This window comes from Oncorhynchus tshawytscha, linkage group LG25 (assembly GCF_018296145.1).
Source record: "Oncorhynchus tshawytscha isolate Ot180627B linkage group LG25, Otsh_v2.0, whole genome shotgun sequence".
NCBI classification, from domain to species: domain Eukaryota; kingdom Metazoa; phylum Chordata; class Actinopteri; order Salmoniformes; family Salmonidae; genus Oncorhynchus; species Oncorhynchus tshawytscha.
Genome location: NC_056453.1, coordinates 43,664,721 through 43,688,122, shown reverse-complemented (window position 1 = coordinate 43,688,122; position 23,402 = coordinate 43,664,721). Strand labels below are relative to the sequence as shown.

Sequence of the window (23,402 nt, the reverse complement as noted above, 5' to 3'; positions counted from 1 at the left end):
TGGAGCCAAATACAGGACCATTCTAGAAGAAAACCTGATGGAGTCTGCAAAAGACCTGAGACTGGGACGGAGATTTATCTTCCAACAAGACAATGATCCAAAACATAAAGCAAAATCTACAATGGAATGGTTCAAAAATAAACATATCCAGGTGTTAGAATGGCCAAGTCAAAGTCCAGACCTGAATCCAATCGAGAATCTGTGGAAAGAACTGAAAACTGCTGTTCACAAATGCTCTCCATCCAACCTCACTGAGCTCGAGCTGTTTTGCAAGGAGGAATGGGAAAAAATGTCAGTCTCTCGATGTGCAAAACTGATAGAGACATACCCCAAGCAACTTACAGCTGTAATCGCAGCAAAAGGTGGCGCTACAAAGTATTAACTTAAGGGGGCTGAATAATTTTGCACGCCCAATTTTTCAGTTTTTGATTTGTTAAAAGAGTTTGAAATATCCAATAAATGTCGTTCCACTTCATGATTGTGTCCCACTTGTTGTTGATTCTTCACAAAAAAATACAGTTTTATATCTTTATGTTTGAAGCCTGAAATGTGGCAAAAGGTTGCAAAGTTCAAGGGGGCCGAATACTTTCGCAAGGCACTGTATCCTGTCTGGATACTTCTCTATTCTCAATGATTATCCTGGCTGCATACTTCTCTATTCTCAATGATTATCCTGGCTGGATACTTCTCTATTCTCAATGATTATCCTGGCTGGAGACTTGCAGGCCTGCAGGGCTAGGGTATCTCCCACTCAGTCAGGCACAACAAACACACACACACACACACACACACACACACACACACACACACACACACACACACACACACACACACACACACACACACACACACACACGCAGGAAGGCAGGAAGGGACCAGGAGACGCACACATGCACAAGCAAACATACACACACACACACACACACACACACACACACACACACACACACACACACACACACACACACACACACACACACACACACACACACACACACACACACACACACACACACAGGAACTACCTACTGGCTCCCACCCACGTTTTGGATTGCCAGGTTTTCTCCATGTAGTTAGATAGATTGAGTACTGTCACTGTGGCTAGCTGTTGTGGGCGAGGGGGACGGCAGTGCTGGACCGTGATAGACAGTTGGAGGAGGGTGGAGTGCTGGCAGCCCATATATTTACTGCACTGCAGCCAATACCAGGTGTCCCCAATTTCAGGGAGAGAAGGATATGTCCCTGTAAACCCATGCACTACTGCACAAAAAGCTTATTTTAAATTCTTGTTTTATAGTTATTTTTTATAGCAGTAGTATCATTGAGAAATAGCTAATAGATAAGGAAGTATGAGAATGGTGCTGGAAGGGACAGCAGACATTTTATGGGCTCCTGACCCATTTTCTGAGCTGATTTTAATCATTTTTTTTGTACACATTGTTTCCTATGACCCGAAAAAGAGCTTCTCAACATCAGAACAGCTATCACTAACCTCCATTTTGGATGAAGATTTCTACTTCATTGTGTCGGCAGCGCAGGACATACTGCTCACCCCCGGGACCAGGTCCTAATCCCCTACACTCGGAAGAGGAAGAGACGGCGAAATAGAGGCTGACGAGCAGGTACACTGATGAAACTACGGCGGTGGGTGAATAATACATCTACACCCTGTGTTCTATTGGCGAATGTCACTGGAGAATAAACTGGACGAACTCTGTTCGAGACAATCGTATCAACACAAACAGGGAGTACCAGTGACGTGCTCAATACGGAAGTGGCCCGATGAAGTGGATGCTCAACTACAGGACTGTTTTGCAAGCACATATTGGAATATGTTCCCGGGATTCATCTGATGGCATGGAGGAGTATACCAGATCAGTCACTGACTTCAATTAATAAGTGCCTCGATGACGTCGTCCCCACAGTGACCGTTCGTACATATCCCAACCAGAAGCCATGGATTACGGGCAGCATCCGCACTGAGCTAAAGGCTAGAGCTGCCGCTTTCAAGGAGCGGGACTCTAACCCGGACTCTTATAAGAAATCCCGCTATGCCCTCCGACAAACATTCAAACAGGCAAAAGGTCCATACAGGACTAAGATTGAATCCTACTACACCGGCTCTGATACTCTTTGCATGTGGCAGGGCTGGCACACTATCACGGCTTACAAAGGGATACCCAGCCACGAGCTGCCCAGTGCGCGAGCCAACCAGACGAGCTAAATGCCTTCAATTTTAGTCTTTTATCAGACGCTCTTATCCAGAGTGACTTACAGTAGTGAGTGCATACATTTTCATACTTTTTTACATACGGGTCCCCTGTGGGAATCTAACCTACAATCTTGGCGTTGCAAGCACCATGCTCTACCAACTGAGCTACACGCTTCAAAGCAAGCAACACTGAACCATGCGTGAGAGCACCAGCTGTTCCAGACAACTGTTTGATCGCGCTCTCCGTAGCCGATGTGAGTAAGACCTTTAACGCATTACCAGGACGCGTACTCAAAGCATGCGCTGACCAGCGAGCAAGTGCCTTCACTGCTTAGTCCCCTCCTGTACTCCTTGTTTTCCTACAACTGCGTGCCTGTGCACCACTCCAACACCATCATTAAGTTTGCCGTCGACACAATGGTGATCACTGACGACGATGAGACTGCCAAAAGGGAGGAGGTCAGAGACCTGGCAGTGTGGTGCCGGGACAACAACCTCTCCCTCAACATCAGCAAGACAAAGGAGCTGATCGTGGACTACAGGAAAAGGAAGGCCGAACACGCCCCATTTACATCAACGGGGCTTGAGTGGAGCGGGTCGAGAGCTTCAAGTTCCTTGGTGTCCACATCTCTAAGGATCTATCAAGGTCCAAACACACCAACACAGTCGTAAAGAGGGCACTACAATACCTCTTCTCCTCAGGAGGCTTAAAAGATTTGGCATGGACCCTTAGATCCTTGTAAAGTTATTCAGCTGCACCATGGAGAGCATCTTGACTGGCAGCATCATCGCTTGGTATGGCAACTGCTTGGCTACTGACGCCAAGGCACTTCAAGTTTTTTTGGACTCATCACATATGCTACTGCTGCTACTGCTACTACTGTTACTGTTACTGCTACTGCTACTACTGTTACTGTTACTGCTACTGTTACTGCTACTGCTACTACTGCTACTACTGTTACTGTTACTGCTACTACTGTTACAGTTACTGCTACTGCTGCTACTGCTACTACTGTTACTGTTACTGCTACTGCTGCTACTGCTACTACTGTAACTGTTACTGCTACTGTTACTGCTACTACTACTACTACTACTGTTACTACTACTGTTACTGCTACTATTACTACTGCTACTACTACTACTGTTATTGCTACTGTTACTGCTACTACTACTACTACTGCTATTGTTACTGCTACTGCTACTACTGTTACAGTTGCTGCTACCAAATCAAATTTTATTTGTCACATGCTACTACTGTTACTGCAGTTACTGCTACTGCTGCTACTGCTACTACTGTAACTGTTACTGCTACTGTTACTGCTACTACTACTACTACTACTGTTACTACTACTGTTACTGCTACTATTACTACTGCTACTACTACTACTGTTATTGCTACTGTTACTGCTACTACTACTGCTACTGCTATTGTTACTGCTACTGCAACTACTGCTACTACTACTACTACAGTTACTGCTACTGCTACTACTGCTACTACTACTACTGTTATTGCTACTGTTACTACTACTGGTATTGCTACTGCTACTGACGTGACGTTGTATTAGTTAATGTGACGACTGTTGTTCATCGAATTATTAAAGTTTCTAATTGCGTGATTAACTGAATCAAGCAATTATTAACTCATTAACCTGGGGCACCATGGGAAAACTAGTTTTTATTGAGTTTCTATGTCCCAAATTAACTAAAAAAGTATCAGAATATTGATTTAACAACAGCCAGTTGCCTCTACCAATCTCGTTCTGAACGTCGTATAGCCCGTGAATCTGCACGGACCCGGGTCTCACCAATGAGTTCGTACCACATCAATCTTAGTTGAATATTTATTTACTAAAAAGCTAAAGTGATGATAAAAGATACACATAGACAAAACATATTATAGGCTATTGATTAGGACTTAGTATAACAGGCCAACACACTATGGTGTGTGTTACCCACGATGGGGATTTCAAAAGAGAGAGAAAACAGATAGTACACAAGAGAAATATACATTTGGGTGAATTTGTCAGCTATGCTATTCTAACCCTAGCCTTGCCCCAAACTGCCGCTCTTATGGGTCAGAATATAATGATGTAATTACGTGGGGATGATCTCAGAGGATTCTCTGCGTAGGCCTTCAGCTGTTCGATTGACGCACTACTCCGACGCACCTCCCTGAGAGTCCCGATGTCAGTGTCCTTTTTGGCTTAGGAGTCTCCCTTGCTCTGGAAGGGGTCTTCTGAGGACAGACAGCTCTGTAGCTCAGAGCTCACAGCATAGGAATGAAACCCTTTAGATACCACGATTCGATGGGAGATGGAGGCTAGGTGGTTAGACTTGAATTCACCCGTTTAGACACAGTTACTCATCTGTATCTTGGGTAGAAAAGGATTTCTTTGTCCTCAAACTTGCGTTGCATTCTGGGTTCGTTGACTTTTTAGACCTTGCTGCAGCTGTGGTCACGTAGGTCTTCTGTAAATTCTATACTCACAGGTTTTATACCCTCGGGTCAGAAGTGGGCGTAACCGCCTTTAGGGGAATTCTCTGGGCGTACCAAGTTAATGAGGCAAAGTCTAGATTTTATTCAAATCCAATTTTAGACAACTAACTTAACATTTCATCTTCCCCAAAACATTATCTTTGATTTGGATATTTTCTATACAACGTACAATGTATAAACATCAAACATGTACTAGGAAAACTCTTCACATTACAATGTTTTCGTAATAACGTCATCTATTAACCTTTAATAACAAAACAAAAAAGACATACATTTTCATATTCCATCTATCGTCATGACCACCATTGTGGCTGACGGAAACCATTGTTCCAAAGTCCCTTAAATTTCATGTTAATGTTCTGAGGCTGGGTCTCCATAGTAACAGGACAAAGGAATTTGTCTGTGGCCTGAGATTTAACAGGGGTGTGAGGGGTCATAAAACCCCCCACATCTTCAGACCCCTGGATCTCTCCTCTGTTGGGGTTGAGAGATAATCTGTAGGGTTGTGGTCTCCTGTAACCTGACCTGATCAGGACAGTCATGCCACTACTGTTACTGTTACTGCTACTACTACTGCTACTGTTACTGCTACTGCTACTGCTACTACTACTACTACTGTTACTGCTACTGCTACTGTTACTGTTACTGTTACTACTACTGTTACTGCTACTGCTACTGTTACTGTTACTACTACTGTTACTGCTACTACTACTGCTACTGCTACTGTTACTGTTACTACTACTGTTACTGTTACTGTAACTACTACTGTTACTGTTACTGTTACTACTACTGTTACTACTACTGTTACTGCTGCTACTGTTACTACTACTGTTACTGTTACTGTTACTGCTACTGTTACTATTACTACTACTGTTACTGCTACTACTGTTACTACTACTGTTACTGCTACTGCTACTGTTACTACTACTGTTACTGCTACTGCTACTACTGTTACTACTACTACTACTACTGTTACTGTTACTGTTACTGTTACTGTTACTGCTACTGTTACTACTGTTACTGTTACTGTTACTACTACTGTTACTGCTGCTACTGTTACTACTACTGTTACTGTTACTGTTACTGCTACTGTTACTATTACTACTACTGTTACTGCTACTACTGTTACTACTACTGTTACTGCTACTGCTACTGTTACTACTACTGTTACTGCTACTGCTACTGTTACTGTTACTACTACTGTTACTACTACTGTTACTGTTACTGTTACTGTTACTGTTACTGCTACTGTTACTACTACTGTTACTGCTACTGTTACTGTTACTGCTACTGTTACTACTACTGTTACTGTTACTGCTACTGCTACTGTTACTGTTACTGCTACTGTTACTGCTACTGTTACTGCTACTGTTACTGTTACTACTACTGTTACTGTTACTGCTACTGTTACTGTTACTGCTACTGTTACTACTACTGTTACTACTGTTACTGCTACTGTTACTGCTACTACTGTTACTACTACTGCTACTGTTACTACTACTGTTACTGTTACTACTACTGCTACTGTTACTGCTACTGTTACTGCTACTGTTACTGTTACTGTTACTGTTACTGTTACTGCTACTGTTACTGCTACTGTTACTGTTACTACTACTGCTACTGTTACTGCTACTGTTACTGCTACTGTTACTGTTACTGTTACTGTTACTGCTGCTACTACTGTTACTGCTACTGTTACTGCTACTGTTACTGTTACTGCTACTGTTACTGTTACTGTTACTGTTACTACTACTGTTACTGCTACTGCTACTGTTACTACTACTGTTACTGCTACTGCTACTGTTACTGTTACTGCTACTGTTACTGCTGCTACTGTTACTGTTACTACTGTTACTGTTACTGTTACTACTACTGTTACTGTTACTACTACTGTTACTACTGCTACTGTTACTGTTACTGCTGCTACTGTTACTGTTACTGCTACTGTTACTGCTACTGTTACTGCTGCTGCTACTGTTACTGTTACTACTACTGTTACTGTTACTACTACTAATACTACTACTACTACTACTGCTACTGTTACTACTACTGTTACTGCTGCTACTACTGTTACTGTTACTACTACTGTTACTGTTACTACTACTGTTACTACTGCTACTGTTACTGTTACTGCTAATACTACTGTTACTACTACTACAGTTACTGCTACTACTACTACTACTACTACTACAGCTACTGCCACTGCTGCTACTGCTACTACTACTACTACTACTACTACTACTACTACTGCTACTACTACTACTACTACTACTACTGTTATTGCTACTGCTACTGTTACTGCTACTGTTACTGTTACTACTACTGTTACTGCTACTACTATTAGAGTTACTACTGCTACTGCTACTGCTACTACAGTTACTGCTACTGCGTCTACTACTACTACTATTACTGCTACTGCTACTGCTACTACTACTACAACTACTATTACTGCTACTACAGTTACTACTGCTACTACTATTACTGCTACTGCTACTGCTACTACTACTACAGTTACTACTGCTACTGCTACTGTTACTACTACTACAGTTACTACAGTTACTACTACTGCTACTGTTACTGTTGCTGCTACTCTTGCTTCTGCTACTTATTCTAAAATGGATCAAATTATTTATTTTTCCTTGTCAATCTACACACAATCCCCATAATGACAAAGCAAAAACACAATTTAATAAAAAAATAGCTTATTTACATAAGTATTCAGACGCTTTGCTATGAGCATCCTGTTTCCATTGATCATCCTTGAGATGTGATTGGAGGCCACCTGTTGTAAATTCAATTGATTGGACATGATTTGGAAAGACACACACACTGTCTATTTAAGGTCCCACAGTTGACAGTGCATGTCAGAGCAAAAGCCAAGCCATTAGGTCGAAAGAATTGTCCGTAGAGCTCCAAGACAGAATTGTGTCGAGGCACAGATCTGAGGAAGGGTATCAAAAAATGTATGCAGCATTTAAGGTCCCCAAAAATACAGTGGCCTCCATCATTGTTAAATGGAAGAAGTTTGGAACTACCAAGACTCTTCCCAGAGCTGGCCTCCAGGCCAAACTGAGCAATTTGGGAAGACGGGCCTTGGTCAGGGAGGTGACAATGACACGGCTGACCCAGATCTGGGACTCGGGCTACCTGTAGCCTGCATTGCCCCGCTACGGATCAGTTGATAGAGCATGGCGCTTGCAACAGACAGGATTGTGGGTTCGATTCCCAGGGCCGTCCCATGATGTAAAATATATAGCACACGTAAGTCGCTATAAAAGCGTGTGCTATGTGGCATGTATAGTTACTAGCTTGCCTGCCTGTTGTCTGTAGCCCACTTTAGGCCCACCTATACAACTGTGAGAGATGAGTTCATCATGATCTCATTAGTTCATTATGAGTCATCCCCATAGTAACGAGAGAAGCCATTGCGTGGTATGAAAACGAGGGCCACGTCAGGTGTCGGCTGGGTTAACGGATGTCACCGCGTTGTAGAGGTTACATATTGACGTGTGTGAAGGGAGCTATAATTAGGCTCTGCTTTTTTTCTACTGTTTGGCTACTTTGTGGAAATGTTAAAATAATTCATGATAAGATCATAAGCTCATTTTTGTTTTCTGTTGTAAACTTGTTTTGTTACTGTGTTCCCGAATGAACCCGACCCCATGTTCTATCTATCAGTCCCTGACTGGTTTCCTTTATATGAACTGTGACTCAGACAAAAATCATTGAAATTGTTGCATGTTGCGTTTATATATATATATTTTTTGTTCAGTGTTGTTTGTTTTGTATTAACCCCCATTTTGAGATCGTAGCATTGGGATCTGCGTGTCTGAAACACCTCAAATACGTCATGAGGATTGTATCTCGTAGGTTTCCCACGTTTGACCAGTATTTCTGTTTTTTTTTTTTAACCTTGAATGCACATGACGCAAACATGTCTCACCTCTCGAAAGTTTGTCCCGTATTTCTCACCTATTGCCTTCTGTTTCTCCTCTGTAGGGAAATGAGGCAAGTTACCCCCTGGAAATGTGCTCGCATTGTAAGTGTCTTTGATTTACTAACTGACGCTCTTAGCCAGAAAAGGAAACCTCCTCCCTCTGCCCTCTCCTACTTTTGCTTGTCTGGTCTTGCTTGCTGTATCTCTTTCCTCAGACTAGCCGACATTGTCATAGAGCTTCATACGCTCCAAAGAAACCCAACCAAAACACAGACAGCGTAGATATATAGATTAAACTGAGACGACGCTGAGGAGCTCTGCCAGGCGCTCTGCTGGAACCAGGGGAGACGCACAGGGACAAGCAAGCAGCCTGAAGAGAGACTTAATTAGTCTGGGATATATCCAGCTCCATAAGGACCCGCCCCCCTTCCTCTCCCCACAGACCATGCTTCTCCTCCAACCTTCCTCTCCCTATCAACAGCTGTTCACCTCATCAGCCAGACAGGCAGAAAAAAGAGAAAGACAGAAATAGAGACAGACTGATGGTCCCAATTCTCTCCCTAGTCCTTGTCCTTGGCCCCAACTCTTCAATGTTTGTTTGCAATACTGTTGAAGCTCCACTCCAATGCTCAGACAGACAGACAGACAGACAGACAGACAGACAGACAGACAGACAGACAGACAGACAGACAGACAGACAGACAGACAGACAGACAGACAGACAGACAGACAGATACTCCCGTGACTATCCCTCAGCCCAATTACTATTCTTCCTCCTCCTCCCCACACTTGTTCCTGTTCACACAGGATTTTAAAAGCTTTGGGAATTGAACCTCTTACCCCAGCTCCAATATCCATCATGAGCTAATGGCTAACCCACTAAGCTAAATGTGTAGCGTCTTTGGTCAAGGAACTCTCGTCTCTCAGCTGGCTTGGGCCTGCTGCTGGCTGGGGCCTGCTGCTGGCTGGGGCCTTCTGCTGGCTGGAGCTTTCTGTTGGCTGGAGCCTGCTGCTGGCTGAGCCAAGGTTGTGGGTCACATGACATTGAATGTGTGAGCTACTTCGGATTGCTTTAGTTAAGCCCCTGAAGTTCATTAGTTATTGAGACTCACTCACTCAGCTACTGTTTGCAGCACACACACACACACACACAAAGACAGATCTGTAAAGTTAGGCTTCAATCACCACATCCAGACCAGGACAATAGATTCAGCAGGTTATGACACTTCATGACCAGACAAGTGTACACTCACACGGGTGCTGTTGTTGTCATTTTCATGACATTTTCTCTTGTACTTTATTCCAGAATTATTATAATATTTTTTTTTTTTACAGATGTTATGGATTTTACTACAATTTCTACAATTACCAACTCAGAAAATGCAAAAAAAGTCCAAAACAAATCTATTTATAATATTTTTTATTATTGCTCCCCTAATGAATAATTCTTTATTACAGAGTAAAACAGCACAGATTTGTTTTTACATTTACAATTCTATTATTAACATTTATTTACATTACTGTAACACAATTATTTTCTTATTCTAATATTCCCTAAATACATTATCAACCTGTACAGAGATTCAGTAACCCAATACATTATCAACCTGTACTGAGCTCTATTAGAGATTCAGTAACCCAATACATCATCAACCTGTTCTGAGCTCTATCAGAGATTCAGTAACCCAATACATCATCAACCTGTTCTGAGCTCTATTAGAGATTCAGTAACCCAATACATCATCAACCTGTTCTGAGCTCTATTAGAGATTCAGTAACCCAATATATCATCAACCTGTTCTGAGCTCTATTAGAGATTCAGTAACCCAATATATCATCAACCTGTACTGAGCTCTATCAGAGATTCAGTAACCCAATACATGGTCTTCAGAATGGTAGTGGATTTTTCAAACCTGTTCTGAGGTTTTGTAACTCAATTTTCTACAGACATGTTTAAAACTGGTTTTTGCAATGAGAATCACACACACACAAACACACACACACACACACACACACACACACACACACACACACACACACACACACACACACACACACACACACACACACACACACACACACACACACACACACACACACACACACACACACACACAGCACTGGCAGCAGTCAGTACCTGAAACTGTCTCTGCCTGTTTGAGCCTCCAAAAATAACCATGGCCTGCTTGTTGGAGTTCCTTGTTGCTAGGGGTTTCCCAGAGCCAGAGCAACGGTTGTCATGGGGAGGGGTTAGGGAGGGGAGCAGGTTTTTTTTCTTCTCATGACCACATTGCTATAAATATTGAACCATCTCTCAGCCTGCGACACACACACGCACACACACACACACACACACACACACACACACACACACACACACACACACACACACACACACACACACACACACACACACACACACACACACACACACACACACACACACACACAGCATTCATTAACTGCATGCCTTTGGTGTCATCCTGACTGGCCAGATATCAGATTTCACTAATGTACAGACGCCTGATTCACCTCTGGCCCCTCCACACACTGGCCTAGATGAGGGTGAAGGAGAGAGACAGAGGGGGAGAGAGAGAGAGAGAGAGAGAGAGAGAGAGAGAGAGAGATGCAGAGAGAGAGAGAGATGCAGACCGAGAGTTAGAGGGGGGGAGAGAGAGAGAGAGAGATGCAGACCGAGAGTTAGAGGGGGAGAGAGAGAGAGAGAGAGAGAGAGAGAGATGCAGACCGAGAGTTAGAGGGGGAGAGAGAGAGAGAGAGAGAGAGAGATGCAGACCGAGAGTTAGAGGGGGAGAGAGAGAGAGAGAGAGAGAGAGAGATGCAGACCGAGAGTTAGAGGGGGAGAGAGAGAGAGAGAGAGAGATGCAGACCGAGAGTTAGAGGGGGGAGAGAGAGAGAGAGAGAGAGATGTAGACCGAGAGTTAGAGGGGGGAGAGAGAGAGAGAGAGAGAGAAGGAAGGAAAGAGTACTCTGTTTTTTTAAGTAAAAGGAAACTCCTGAGTAACACAATCCTACATCTCCAGGATCAGAGGTCAGAGTGGAGTTATCTCTCTGCCTCAGTGCCTGTACCTGTGGTTCCATTACAAAGCGTTATAATGTGTACAAGCCACCCACACCAGTAGCAAGTTCTATTCTTCGAGGTATCAGACTTTTACTATTGTATTCAGACTGTTCTACTAAATCATGTAGCTTACAGTCTAATTTATGCATTTGGAGATATTATGAATAGTGAAATCCTTACATGTAGATTTGATGTTGAGTTTGCTGCACACCAAAATCCCTTTAGCGAGCTATACAGTATATAGCCTACAGTATATATCCTACAGTATATAGCCTACAGTATATAACCTACAGTATATAGCCTACAGTATATATCCTACAGTATATAGCCTACAGTATATATTCTACAGTATATAGCCTACAGTATATAACCTACAGTATATAGCCTACAGTATATATCCTACAGTATATAGCCTACAGTATATATCCTACAGTATATAGCCTACAGTATATAACCTACAGTATATAGCCTACAGTATATAACCTACAGTATATATCCTACAGTATATAACCTACAGTATATAACCTACAGTATATAACCTACAGTATATAGCCTACAGTATATAACCTATATATAACCTACAGTATATATCCTACAGTATATAGCCTATATAACCTACAGTATATATAAGTATATAGCCTACAGTATATAGCCTACATATATCCTACAGTATATAACCTACAGTATATAGCCTATATAACAGTATATATATAACCTACAGTATATATCCTACAGTATATAACCTACAGTATATAACCTACAGTATATAACCTACAGTATATAGCCTACAGTATATATCCTACAGTATATAGCCTACAGTATATAACCTACAGTATATAGCCTACAGTATATAACCTACAGTATATATCCTATAGTATATAGCCTACAGTATATATCCTACAGTATATAGCCTACAGTATATAACCTACAGTATATAGCCTACAGTATATAACCTACAGTATATATCCTATAGTATATAGCCTACAGTATATATCCTACAGTATATAATCTACAGTATATAACCTACAGTATATAACCTACAGTATATAACCTACAGTATATATCCTACAGTATATATCCTACAGTATATAGCCTACAGTATATATCCTACAGTATATAATCTACAGTGCATTCGGAAAGAATTCAGACCCCTTTTCCAAATTTTGTAAATAGTCCCCCCTCATCTATCTACACACAATACCCCATAACGTATATAACCTACAGAAGCAAAACAGGTTTTTATACATTTTTGCAAATGTATAAAAAAAAATAGCTTTAAAAAACGGAGGGAACTCCCGAGTGTTACAGCGGTCTAAGGCACTGCAGTGCTAGAGGCATCACTACAGACCCGGGTTCGTCCCGGGCTCCATCACAAACGGGTGTGAGCCTTCGCCCCAGTCTGAAGTCCTGAGCCCACTTGAGCTGGTTTTCATCAAGGATCTCTCTGTACTTTGCTCCGTTCATCTTTGCCTCGATCCCGACTAGTCTCCCAGTCCCTGCCGCTGAACATTATCCCCACAGCCTGATGCTGCCACCACCATGCTTCACCGTAGTGATGCTGCCACCACCTTGCTTCACCGTAGTGATGCTGCCACCACCATGCTTCACTGTAGTGATGCTGCAACCACCATGCTTCACCGTAGTGATGCTGCCACCACCATGCTTCACCGTAGTGATGCTGCCACCACCATGCTTCACCGTAGTGATGCTGCCACCACCATGTTTCACCATAGTGATGCTGCCACCACCATGCTTCACCGTAGTGATGCTGCCACCACCATGCTTCATCGTAGTGATGCTGCCACCACCATGATTCACCGTAGTGATGCTGTCACCACCATGCTTCATCGTAGTGATGCTGCCACCACCATGCTACACCGTAGTGATGCTGCCACCACCATGCTTCACCATAGTGATGGTGTCACCACCATGCTTCACCGTAGTGATGCTGCCACCACCATGCTACATCGTAGTGATGCTGCCACCACCTTGCTTCATCGTAGTGATGCTGCCACCACCATGCTTCATCGTAGGGATGGTGCCAGATTTCCTCGTGCGCTGTCATGTGCCTTTTACTGAGGAGTGGCTTCCGTCTGGCCACTCTACCATAAAGGCCTGATTGGTGGAGTGCTGCAGAGATGGTTGTCCTTCTGGAAGGTTCTCCCATCTCCGCAGAGGAACTCTGGAGCTCTGTCAGAGTGACCATCGGGTTCTTGGTCACCTCCCTGACCAAGGCCCGTCTCCCCAGATTGCTCAGTTTGGCCGGATGGCCAGCTCCAAGAAGAGTCTTGGTGGTTCCAAACTTCTTCAATTTAAGAATGATGGAGGCCAGTGTGTTCTTGGGGACCTTCAATGCTGCAAACATTTTTTGGTACCATTCTTCAGATCTGTGTCTCGACACAATCCCGTCTCGGAGCTCTAAGGACAATTCCTTCCACCTCATGGCTTGGTTTTTACTCTGACATGCACTGTCAACTGTGGGACCTTATATAGGCAGGTGTGTGCCTTTCCAAATCATGTCCAATCAATTGAATTTACCACAGGTGGACTCCAATCAAGTTGTAGAAACATCCCAAGGATGATCGATGGAAACAGGATGCACCCGAGATGTATTTTGAGTCTCATAGCAAAGGGTCTGAATACTTATGTAAATAAGGTTGTTTTTTTTGGGGTGATATTTCAGTTTTTTAAACCTGTTTTTGCTTTGTCATTATGGGGTATTGTGTGTAGATTGACAAGGGAAAATAAATAATTTAATCTATTTTAGAATAAAAACGTGTAAAAAGTCTGGTGGTCTTAATTCTTTCCTAATGTAATATGTTAATTAGCAGACGCTTTTATCCAAAATAACTTATAGTCATGCGTTCATACATTTGACATTCCCGTGAATCAAATCAACATTCCTGGCTTCGCTCTACCAACTGAGACATACAGGACTACTGTCTAATGACCTGACCTTATTGTAGTAGGATCTAAACGAGGTTCTAGCTCCCGCCTGTTTATTAAATGTCCTACGTAGGTACGGATACCCCCAAGGGACATCCTACTACACTTATAATTCATTACATTTTCATCGCTCAACATTGGAGAGACAACTTATGAATACATTTACTCAAAAAACATTTCATTTTTCTAATAATCTCTCTCCAAAAAGACCCAAACTAGTGGTGAATACTGAGACACCAACTGAACCTGGACATGGAGCTAGTGGTGATTACTGAGACACCTGGACATGGAGCTAGTGGTGAATACTGAGACACCTGGACATGGAGCTATTGGTGAATACTGAGACACCAACTGGACCTGGAGCTAGTGGTGAATACTGAGACACCTGGACATGGAGCTAGTAGTGAATACTGAGACACCAACTGGACCTGGATCTAGTGGTGTATTCTGAGACACCTGGACATGGAGCTAGTGGTGAATACTGAGACATCCACTGGACATGGAGCTAGTGGTGAATACTGAGACACCTGGACATGGAGCTAGTGGTGAATACTGAGACACCTGGACATGGAGCTAGTGGTGAATACTGAGACACCTGGACATGGAGCTAGTGGTGAATATTGAGACACCAACTGGACCTGCAGCTAGTGGTGGATACTGAGACACCCACTGGACATGGAGCTGGTGGTGAATACTGAGACACCAACTGGACATGGAGATAGTGGTGAATACTGAGACACCTGGACATGGAGCTAGTGGTGAATACTGAGACACCTGGACATGGAGCTAGTGGTGAAGACTGAGACACCAACTGGACCTGCAGCTAGTGGTGAATACTGAGACACCCACTGGACATGGATCTAGTGGTGAATACTGAGACACCTGGACATGGAGCTAGTGGTGAATACTGAGACACCTGGACATGGAGCTAGTGGTGAATACTGAGACACCTGGACATGGAGCTAGTGGTGAATACTGAGACACCTGGAACATGGAGCTAGTGGTGAAGACTGAGACACCTGGACATGGAGCTAGTGGTGAATACTGAGACACCAACTGGACCTGGAGCTAGTGGTGAATACTGAGACACCAACTGGACATGGAGCTAGTGGTGAATACTGAGACACCTGGACATGGAGCTAGTGGTGAATACTGAGACACCTGGACATGGAGCTAGTGGTGAATACTGAGACACCTGGACATGGAGCTAGTGGTGAATACTGAGACACCAACTGGACATGGAGCTAGTGGTGAATACTGAGACACCTGGACATGGAGCTAGTGGTGAATACTGAGACACCCACTGGACATGGAGCTAGTGGTGAATACTGAGACACCAACTGGACCTGCAGCTAGTGGTGAATACTGAGACACCTGGACATGGAGCTAGTGGTGAAGACTGAGACACCAACTGGACCTGCAGCTAGTGGTGAATACTGAGACACCTGGACATGGAGCTAGTGGTGAATACTGAGACACCTGGACATGGAGCTAGTGGTGAATACTGAGACACCTGGACATGGAGCTAGTGGTGAATACTGAGACACCTGGACATGGAGCTAGTGGTGAATACTGGGACACCTACTGGACATGGAGCTAGTGGTGAATACTGAGACACCCACTGGACATGGATCTAGTGGTGAATACTGAGACACCTGAACTTGGAGCTAGTGGTGAATACTGAGACACCTGGACATGGAGCTAGTGGTGAAGACTGAGACACCTGGACATGGAGCTAGTGGTGAATACTGAGACACCTGAACATGGAGCTAGTGGTGAATACTGAGACACCTGGACATGGAGCTAGTGGTGAATACTGAGACTCCTGGACATGGAGCTAGTGTTGAATACTGAGACACCTGGACATGGAGCTAGTGGTGAATACTGAGACACCTGGACATGGAGCTAGTGGTGAATACTGAGACACCTGGACATGGAGCTAGTGGTGAATACTGAGACACCTGGACCTGGAGCTAGTGGTGAATACTGAGACACCTGGACATGGAGCTAGTGGTGAATACTGAGACACCCACTGGACATGGAGCTAGCGGTGAATACTGAGACACCTGGACATGGAGCTAGTGGTGAATACTGAGACACCTGGACATGGAGCTAGTGGTGAATACTGGGACACCTACTGGACATGGAGCTAGTGGTGAAGACTGAGACACCCACTGGACATGGAGCTAGTGGTGAATACTGAGACACCTGGACATGGAGCTAGTGGTGAATACTGAGACACCTGGACATGGAGCTAGTGGTGAATACTGGGACACCTACTGGACATGGAGCTAGTGGTGAATACTGAGACACCCACTGGACCTGGGCTAGTGGTGAATACTGAGACACCCACTGGACATGAATCTAGTGGTAAATACTGAGACACCTGAACTTGGAGCTAGTGGTGAATACTGAGACACCTGGACATGGAGCTAGTGGTGAAGACTGAGACACCTGGACATGGAGCTAGTGGTGAATACTGAGACACCTGAACATGGAGCTAGTGGTGAATACTGAGACACCTGGACATGGAGCTAGTGGTGAATACTGAGACACCTGGACATGGAGCTAGTGGTGAATACTGAGACACCTGGACATGGAGCTAGTGGTGAATACTGAGACACCTGGACATGGAGCTAGTGGTGAATACTGAGACACCTGGACATGGAGCTAGTGGTGAATACTGAGACACCTGGACATGGAGCTAGTGGTGAATACTGAGACACCTGGACATGGAGCTAGTGGTGAATACTGAGACACCTGGACATGGAGCTAGTGGTGAATACTGAGACACCTGGACATGGAGCTAGGGGTGAATACTGAGACACCCACTGGACCTGCCTTTCAGAACTCATGTTAAAACACCACCTTCCTGATATCATACAAACTAAAATATATCAACCCACACCAACTTAGGATAGGTTTGTTCCAGCCCCTCCCTAACAGGAGAAACAGAGATAAAGGCTCTGTTCAACAACCTAAAGAACAGGAGACACACAGAGATTGTCACGTTCTGACCTTTATTTCGTCATTATTTAGTATGGTCAGGGCGTGAGTTGGGTGGGCAGTCTATGTTTGTTTTTCTATGATTTTGGGATTTCTATGTTTCGGCCTAGTATCGTTCTCAATCAGAGGCAGGTGTCATTAGTTGTCTCTAATTGAGAATCATACTTAGGTAGTGTCACGGTCTTCCTCCTCTTCATCTGAGGAGGAGAGGCGAGAAGGATTGGAGGACCAAAATGCGTCGTGATATGTGTTCATGTTGAATGTTTAATGAAAGAAAGAACTGAACACTGAAACACTACACAAAAACAGTAAACAAAATAACAACCGTGAAGCTAATGTGAGCTGCGCTGAAACAAGCCATCAACATAGACAATCACCCACAAACAAACAGTGACACCCAGGCTACCTAAGTATGATTCTCAATCAGAGACAACTAATGACACCTGCCTCTGATTGAGAACCATACTAGGCCGAAACATAGAAATACCCAAATCATAGAAAATCAAACATAGACTGCCCACCCCAACTCACGCCCTGACCATACTAAATAAATACAAAACAAAGGAAATAAAGGTCAGAACGTGACAGGTAGCCTGGGTTTCACTGTTTGTTTGTGGGTGTTTGTTTTCCGTGTCTGTTGTTCACCACACGGTACTGTTTTGGTTTTCGTTCGTTCCACGTTTATTGTTTTGTATCAGTTGTGTTCATGTTGAGTATTTCTTATTAAAAGAACCATGGACACTTACCACACAGCATATTGGTCCTCCGATCCTTCTCACTTCTCTTCTTCAGACGAAGAGGAGGATAATCTTTACAGAGATAAAGGCTCTGTTCAACAACCTAAAGAACAGGAGACACACAGAGATAAACTGGGTGTAGTTTTTGGTTTGTCATTATGGGGTATTGTGTGTAGATTGATGAGGGGAAAACAACTATTGAATCCATTTTAGAATGAGGCTGTTACGTAATACAATGAGGGGAAAAGTCAAGGGATCTGAATACTTGGAGACATGTCAAGCTAGGGAGAAGCTTTTACCCAAACCAACAAACCAACTTGCAGTCATTCACACACACATTCTGGTATCGGTGGTTCCAGCAGGAATTGAACCCACTGTCTTAGCGACACTAGCCCCCGTGCTCTACCAGCAGGAATTGAACCCACTGTCTTAGCGAAGCACCAGCAGGAATTCTGCGTAGCCCGGTGCTCTACCAGCAGGAATTGAACCCACTGTCTTAGCGACGCTAGCCCCCGTGCTCTACCAGCAGGAATTGAACCCACTGTCTTAGCGACGCTAGCCCCCGTGCTCTACCAGCAGGAATTGAACCCACTGTCTTAGCGACGCTAGCCCCCGTGCTCTACCAGCAGGAATTGAACCCACTGTCTTAGCGACGCTAGCCCCCGTGCTCTACCAATTTAGCTACAGAGGAACACAACTCTGTTCCGCTTGCTCATACTCATGGCCTCAAACACGTTGTCTGACTAAAACCAACAGCCCAGTTTCCTGCTCCTAGTACAGGCTGCGCTATTCAACCATGTTTCTGACACCTAGCCTTGAACAGGACGTTTAAGGACGCGTTGTGTGTACAGCTATGTCTGCTCTGTTAGCTCATGAGTTGTGACACCTAATAAGGCTGTGTTTAGATAGGCAGACCAATTCTGATCTTTTTTTTTTTCACTAATTGTTTTTTTTTGGACTGATCAGATCAGCTCTGAAAAAGATCTGATGTGATTGGTCAGAATCAAATCAAAATCAAATCAAATTTTATTTGTCACATACACATGGTTAGCAGATGTTAATGCGAGTGTAGCGAAATGCTTGTGCTTCTAGTTCCGACAATGCAGTAATAACGAGCAAGTAATCTAACTAACAATTCAAAAAAAAACTACTGTCATACACAGTGTAAGGGGATTAAAGAATATGTACATAAGGATATATGAATGAGTGATGGTACAGAGCAGCATAGGCAAGATACAGTAGATGATATCGAGTACAGTATATACATATGAGATAAGTATGTAAACCAAGTGGCATAGTTAAAGTGGCTAGTGATACATGTATTACATAAGGATGCAGTCGATGATATAGAGTACAGTATCAACGTATGCATATGAGATGAACAATGTAGGGTAAGTAACATTATATAAGGTAGCATTGTTTAAAGTGGCTAGTGATATATTTACATCATTTCCCATCGATTCCCATGATTAAAGTGGCTGGAGTAGAGTCAGTGTCATTGACAGTGTGTTGGCAGTAGCCACTCAATGTTAGTGGTGGCTGTTTAACAGTCTGATGGCCTTGAGATAGAAGCTGTTTTTCAGTCTCTCGGTCCCAGCTTTGATGCACCTGTACTGACCTCGCCTTCTGGATGGCAGCGGGGTGAACAGGCAGTGGCTCGGGTGGTTGATGTCCTTGATGATCTTTATGGCCTTCCTGTAGCATCGGGTGGTGTAGGTGTCCTGGAGGGCAGGTAGTTTGCCCCCGGTGATGCGTTGTGCAGACCTCACTACCCTCTGGAGAGCCTTGCGGTTGAGGGCGGTGCAGTTGCCATACCAGGCGGTGATACAGCCCGCCAGGATGCTCTCGATTGTGCATCTGTAGAAGTTTGTGAGTGCTTTTGGTGACAAGCCGAATTTCTTCAGCCTCCTGAGGTTGAAGAGGCGCTGCTGCGCCTTCCTCACAATGCTGTCTGTGTGAGTGGACCAATTCAGTTTGTCTGTGATGTGTATGCCGAGGAACTTAAAACTTGCTACCCTCTCCACTACTGTTCCATCGATGTGGATGGGGGTGTTCCCTCTGCTGTTTCCTGAAGTCCACAATCATCTCCTTAGTTTTGTTGACGTTGAGTGTGAGGTTATTTTCCTGACACCACACTCCGAGGGCCCTCACCTCCTCCCTGTAGGCCGTCTCGTCGTTGTTGGTAATCAAGCCTACCACTGTTGTGTCGTCCGCAAACTTGATGATTGAGTTGGAGGCGTGCATGGCCACGCAGTCGTGGGTGAACAGGGAGTACAGGAGAGGGCTCAGAACGCACCCTTGTGGGGCCCCAGTGTTGAGGATCAGCGGGGAGGAGATGTTGTTGCCTACCCTCACCACCTGGGGGCGGCCCGTCAGGAAGTCCAGTACCCAGTTGCACAGGGCGGGGTCGAGACCCAGGGTCTCGAGCTTGATGACGAGCTTGGAGGGTACTATGGTGTTGAATGCCGAGCTGTAGTCGATGAACAGCATTCTCACATAGGTATTCCTCTTGTCCAGATGGGTTAGGGCAGTGTGCAGTGTGGTTGAGATTGCATCGTCTGTGGACCTATTTGGGCGGTAAGCAAATTGGAGTGGGTCAAGGGAGTCAGGTAGGGTGGAGGTGATATGGTCCTTGACTAGTCTCTCAAAGCACTTCATGATGACGGATGTGAGTGCTACGGGGCGGTAGTCGTTTAGCTCAGTTACCTTAGCTTTCTTGGGAACAGGAACAATGGTGGCCCTCTTGAAGCATGTGGGAACAGCAGACTGGTATAGGGATTGATTGAATATGTCCGTAAACACACCGGCCAGCTGGTCTGCGCATGCTCTGAGGGCGCGGCTGGGGATGCCGTCTGGGCCTGCAGCCTTGCGAGGGTTAACACGTTTAAATGTCTTACTCACTTCGGCTGCAGTGAAGGAGAGACCGCATGTTTCCGTTGCAGGCCGTGTCAGTGGCACTGTATTGTCCTCAAAGCGGGCAAAAAGTTATTTAGTCTGCCTGGGAGCAAGACATCCTGGTCCGTGACTGGGCTGGGTTTCTTCCTGTAGTCCGTGATTGACTGTAGACCCTGCCACATACCTCTTGTGTCTGAGCCGTTGAATTGAGATTCTACTTTGTCTCTGTACTGGCGCTTAGCTTGTTTGATAGCCTTGCGGAGGGAATAGCTGCACTGTTTGTATTCAGCCATGTTACCAGACACCTTGCCCTGATTAAAAGCAGTGGTTCGTGCCTTCAGTTTCACACGAATGCTGCCATCAATCCACGGTTTCTGGTTAGGGAATGTTTTAATCGTTGCTATGGGAACGACATCTTCAACGCACGTTCTAATGAACTCGCACACCGTATCAGCGTATTCGTCAATGTTGTTGTCTGACGCAATACGAAACATCTCCCAGTCCACGTGATGGAAGCAGTCTTGGAGTGTGGAGTCAGCTTGGTCGGACCAGCGTTGGACAGACCTCAGCGTGGGAGCTTCTTGTTTTAGTTTCTGTCTGTAGGCAGGGATCAACAAAATGGAGTCGTGGTCAGCTTTTCCGAAAGGGGGCGGGGCAGGGCCTTATATGCGTCGCGGAAGTTAGAGTAACAATGATCCAGGGTCTTTCCACCCCTGGTTGCGCAATCGATATGCTGATAAAATTTAGGGAGTCTTGTTTTCAGATTAGCCTTGTTAAAATCCCCAGCTACAATGAATGCAGCCTCCGGATAAATCGTTTCCAGTTTGCAGAGAGTTAAATAAAGTTCGTTCAGAGCCATCGATGTGTCTGCTTGGGGGGATATATACGGCTGTGATTATAATCGAAGAGAATTTTCTTGGTAGATAATGCGGTCTACATTTGATTGTGAGGAATTCTAAATCAGGTGAACAGAAGGATTTGAGTTCCTGTATGTTTCTTTCATCACACCATGTCACGTTGGCCATAAGACATACGCCCCCGCCCCTCTTCTTACCAGAAAGATGTTTGTTTCTGTCGGCGCGATGCGTGGAGAAACCCGCTGGCTGCACCGCTTCGGATTGCGTCTCTCCAGTTAGCCATGTTTCCGTGAAGCAGAGAACGTTACAGTCTCTGATGTCCCTCTGGAATGCTACCCTTGCTCGGATTTCATCAACCTTGTTGTCAAGAGACTGGACATTGGCAAGAAGAATGCTAGGGAGTGGTGCACGATGTGCCCGTCTCCGGAGTCTGACCAGAAGACCGCTTCGTTTCCCTCTTTTTCTGAGTCGTTTTTTTTTTTGGTCGCTGCATGTGATCCACTCGGTTACACTGGTTGTAAGGCAGAACACAGGATCCGCGTCGCGAAAAACAGAAGATCAATTAGTGGGGGGGGGAGAAAAAAACATTAGAATAGTTAATGCAGATATAGTGGTATTAGCCAGACTCAAACACACAAATGATTTAGAGACGACATTTGAAATATGGAGTAACAAAGCATCGCTTTGGGTCCTCAAATTCAAATCTAGACCTCAAAGCCAGTTCCACCCCTTCGTTCTTCTCATTTAATAAGGCGGGGGGGATCATGGTGTGTCTGAATAAGCTTATACTGTTGTTAGTATCTGTGTTATTACAGGGTTTAGCTCCTGCTCTTGTGAGGGGGGGGACAACAGAAACTAGGTGGGATCAGTACTCTGTAATGGTCGGAGCTCTACAGGGCAGGAAACTCTCCTCAGGGACTGGGACATCTAGGGCTGTTTGTACTACCCACATCGACAACAGATGTACATTCACTGAACTGGAATATTTCAGGCAATGTTTGTAGATAACTTGATCTTTGTGTTTGTTTCCGCCTGTGTTTTAAAGTATGTTGTTGTCTCAGGTCTGTATGAGGTCTGTTGTTGTATCAGGTCTGTTGTTGTCTCAGGTCTGTGTGAGGTCTGTTGTTGTATCAGGTCTGTTGTTGTCTCAGGTCTGTGTGAGGTCTGTTGTTGTATCAGGTATGTTGTTGTCTCAGGTCTGTGTGAGGTCTGTTGTTGTATCAGGTCTGTTGTTGT

At 44.5% G+C, this 23,402-nt stretch overlaps 1 protein-coding gene across 1 annotated transcript in view; it reads left to right on the top strand.

Moving 5' to 3' along the window:
• The window catches only part of LOC112224708 (calcineurin subunit B type 1), a 53,105-nt gene that overhangs the window by 11,925 nt on the left and 17,778 nt on the right, over positions 1–23,402 (top strand). Inside the window, exon 2 of the mRNA XM_042305770.1 lies at positions 8,709–8,748. Coding sequence (XP_042161704.1) covers positions 8,709–8,748 — 40 coding nt within the window. The remainder of the gene's footprint in view (positions 1–8,708; positions 8,749–23,402) is intronic.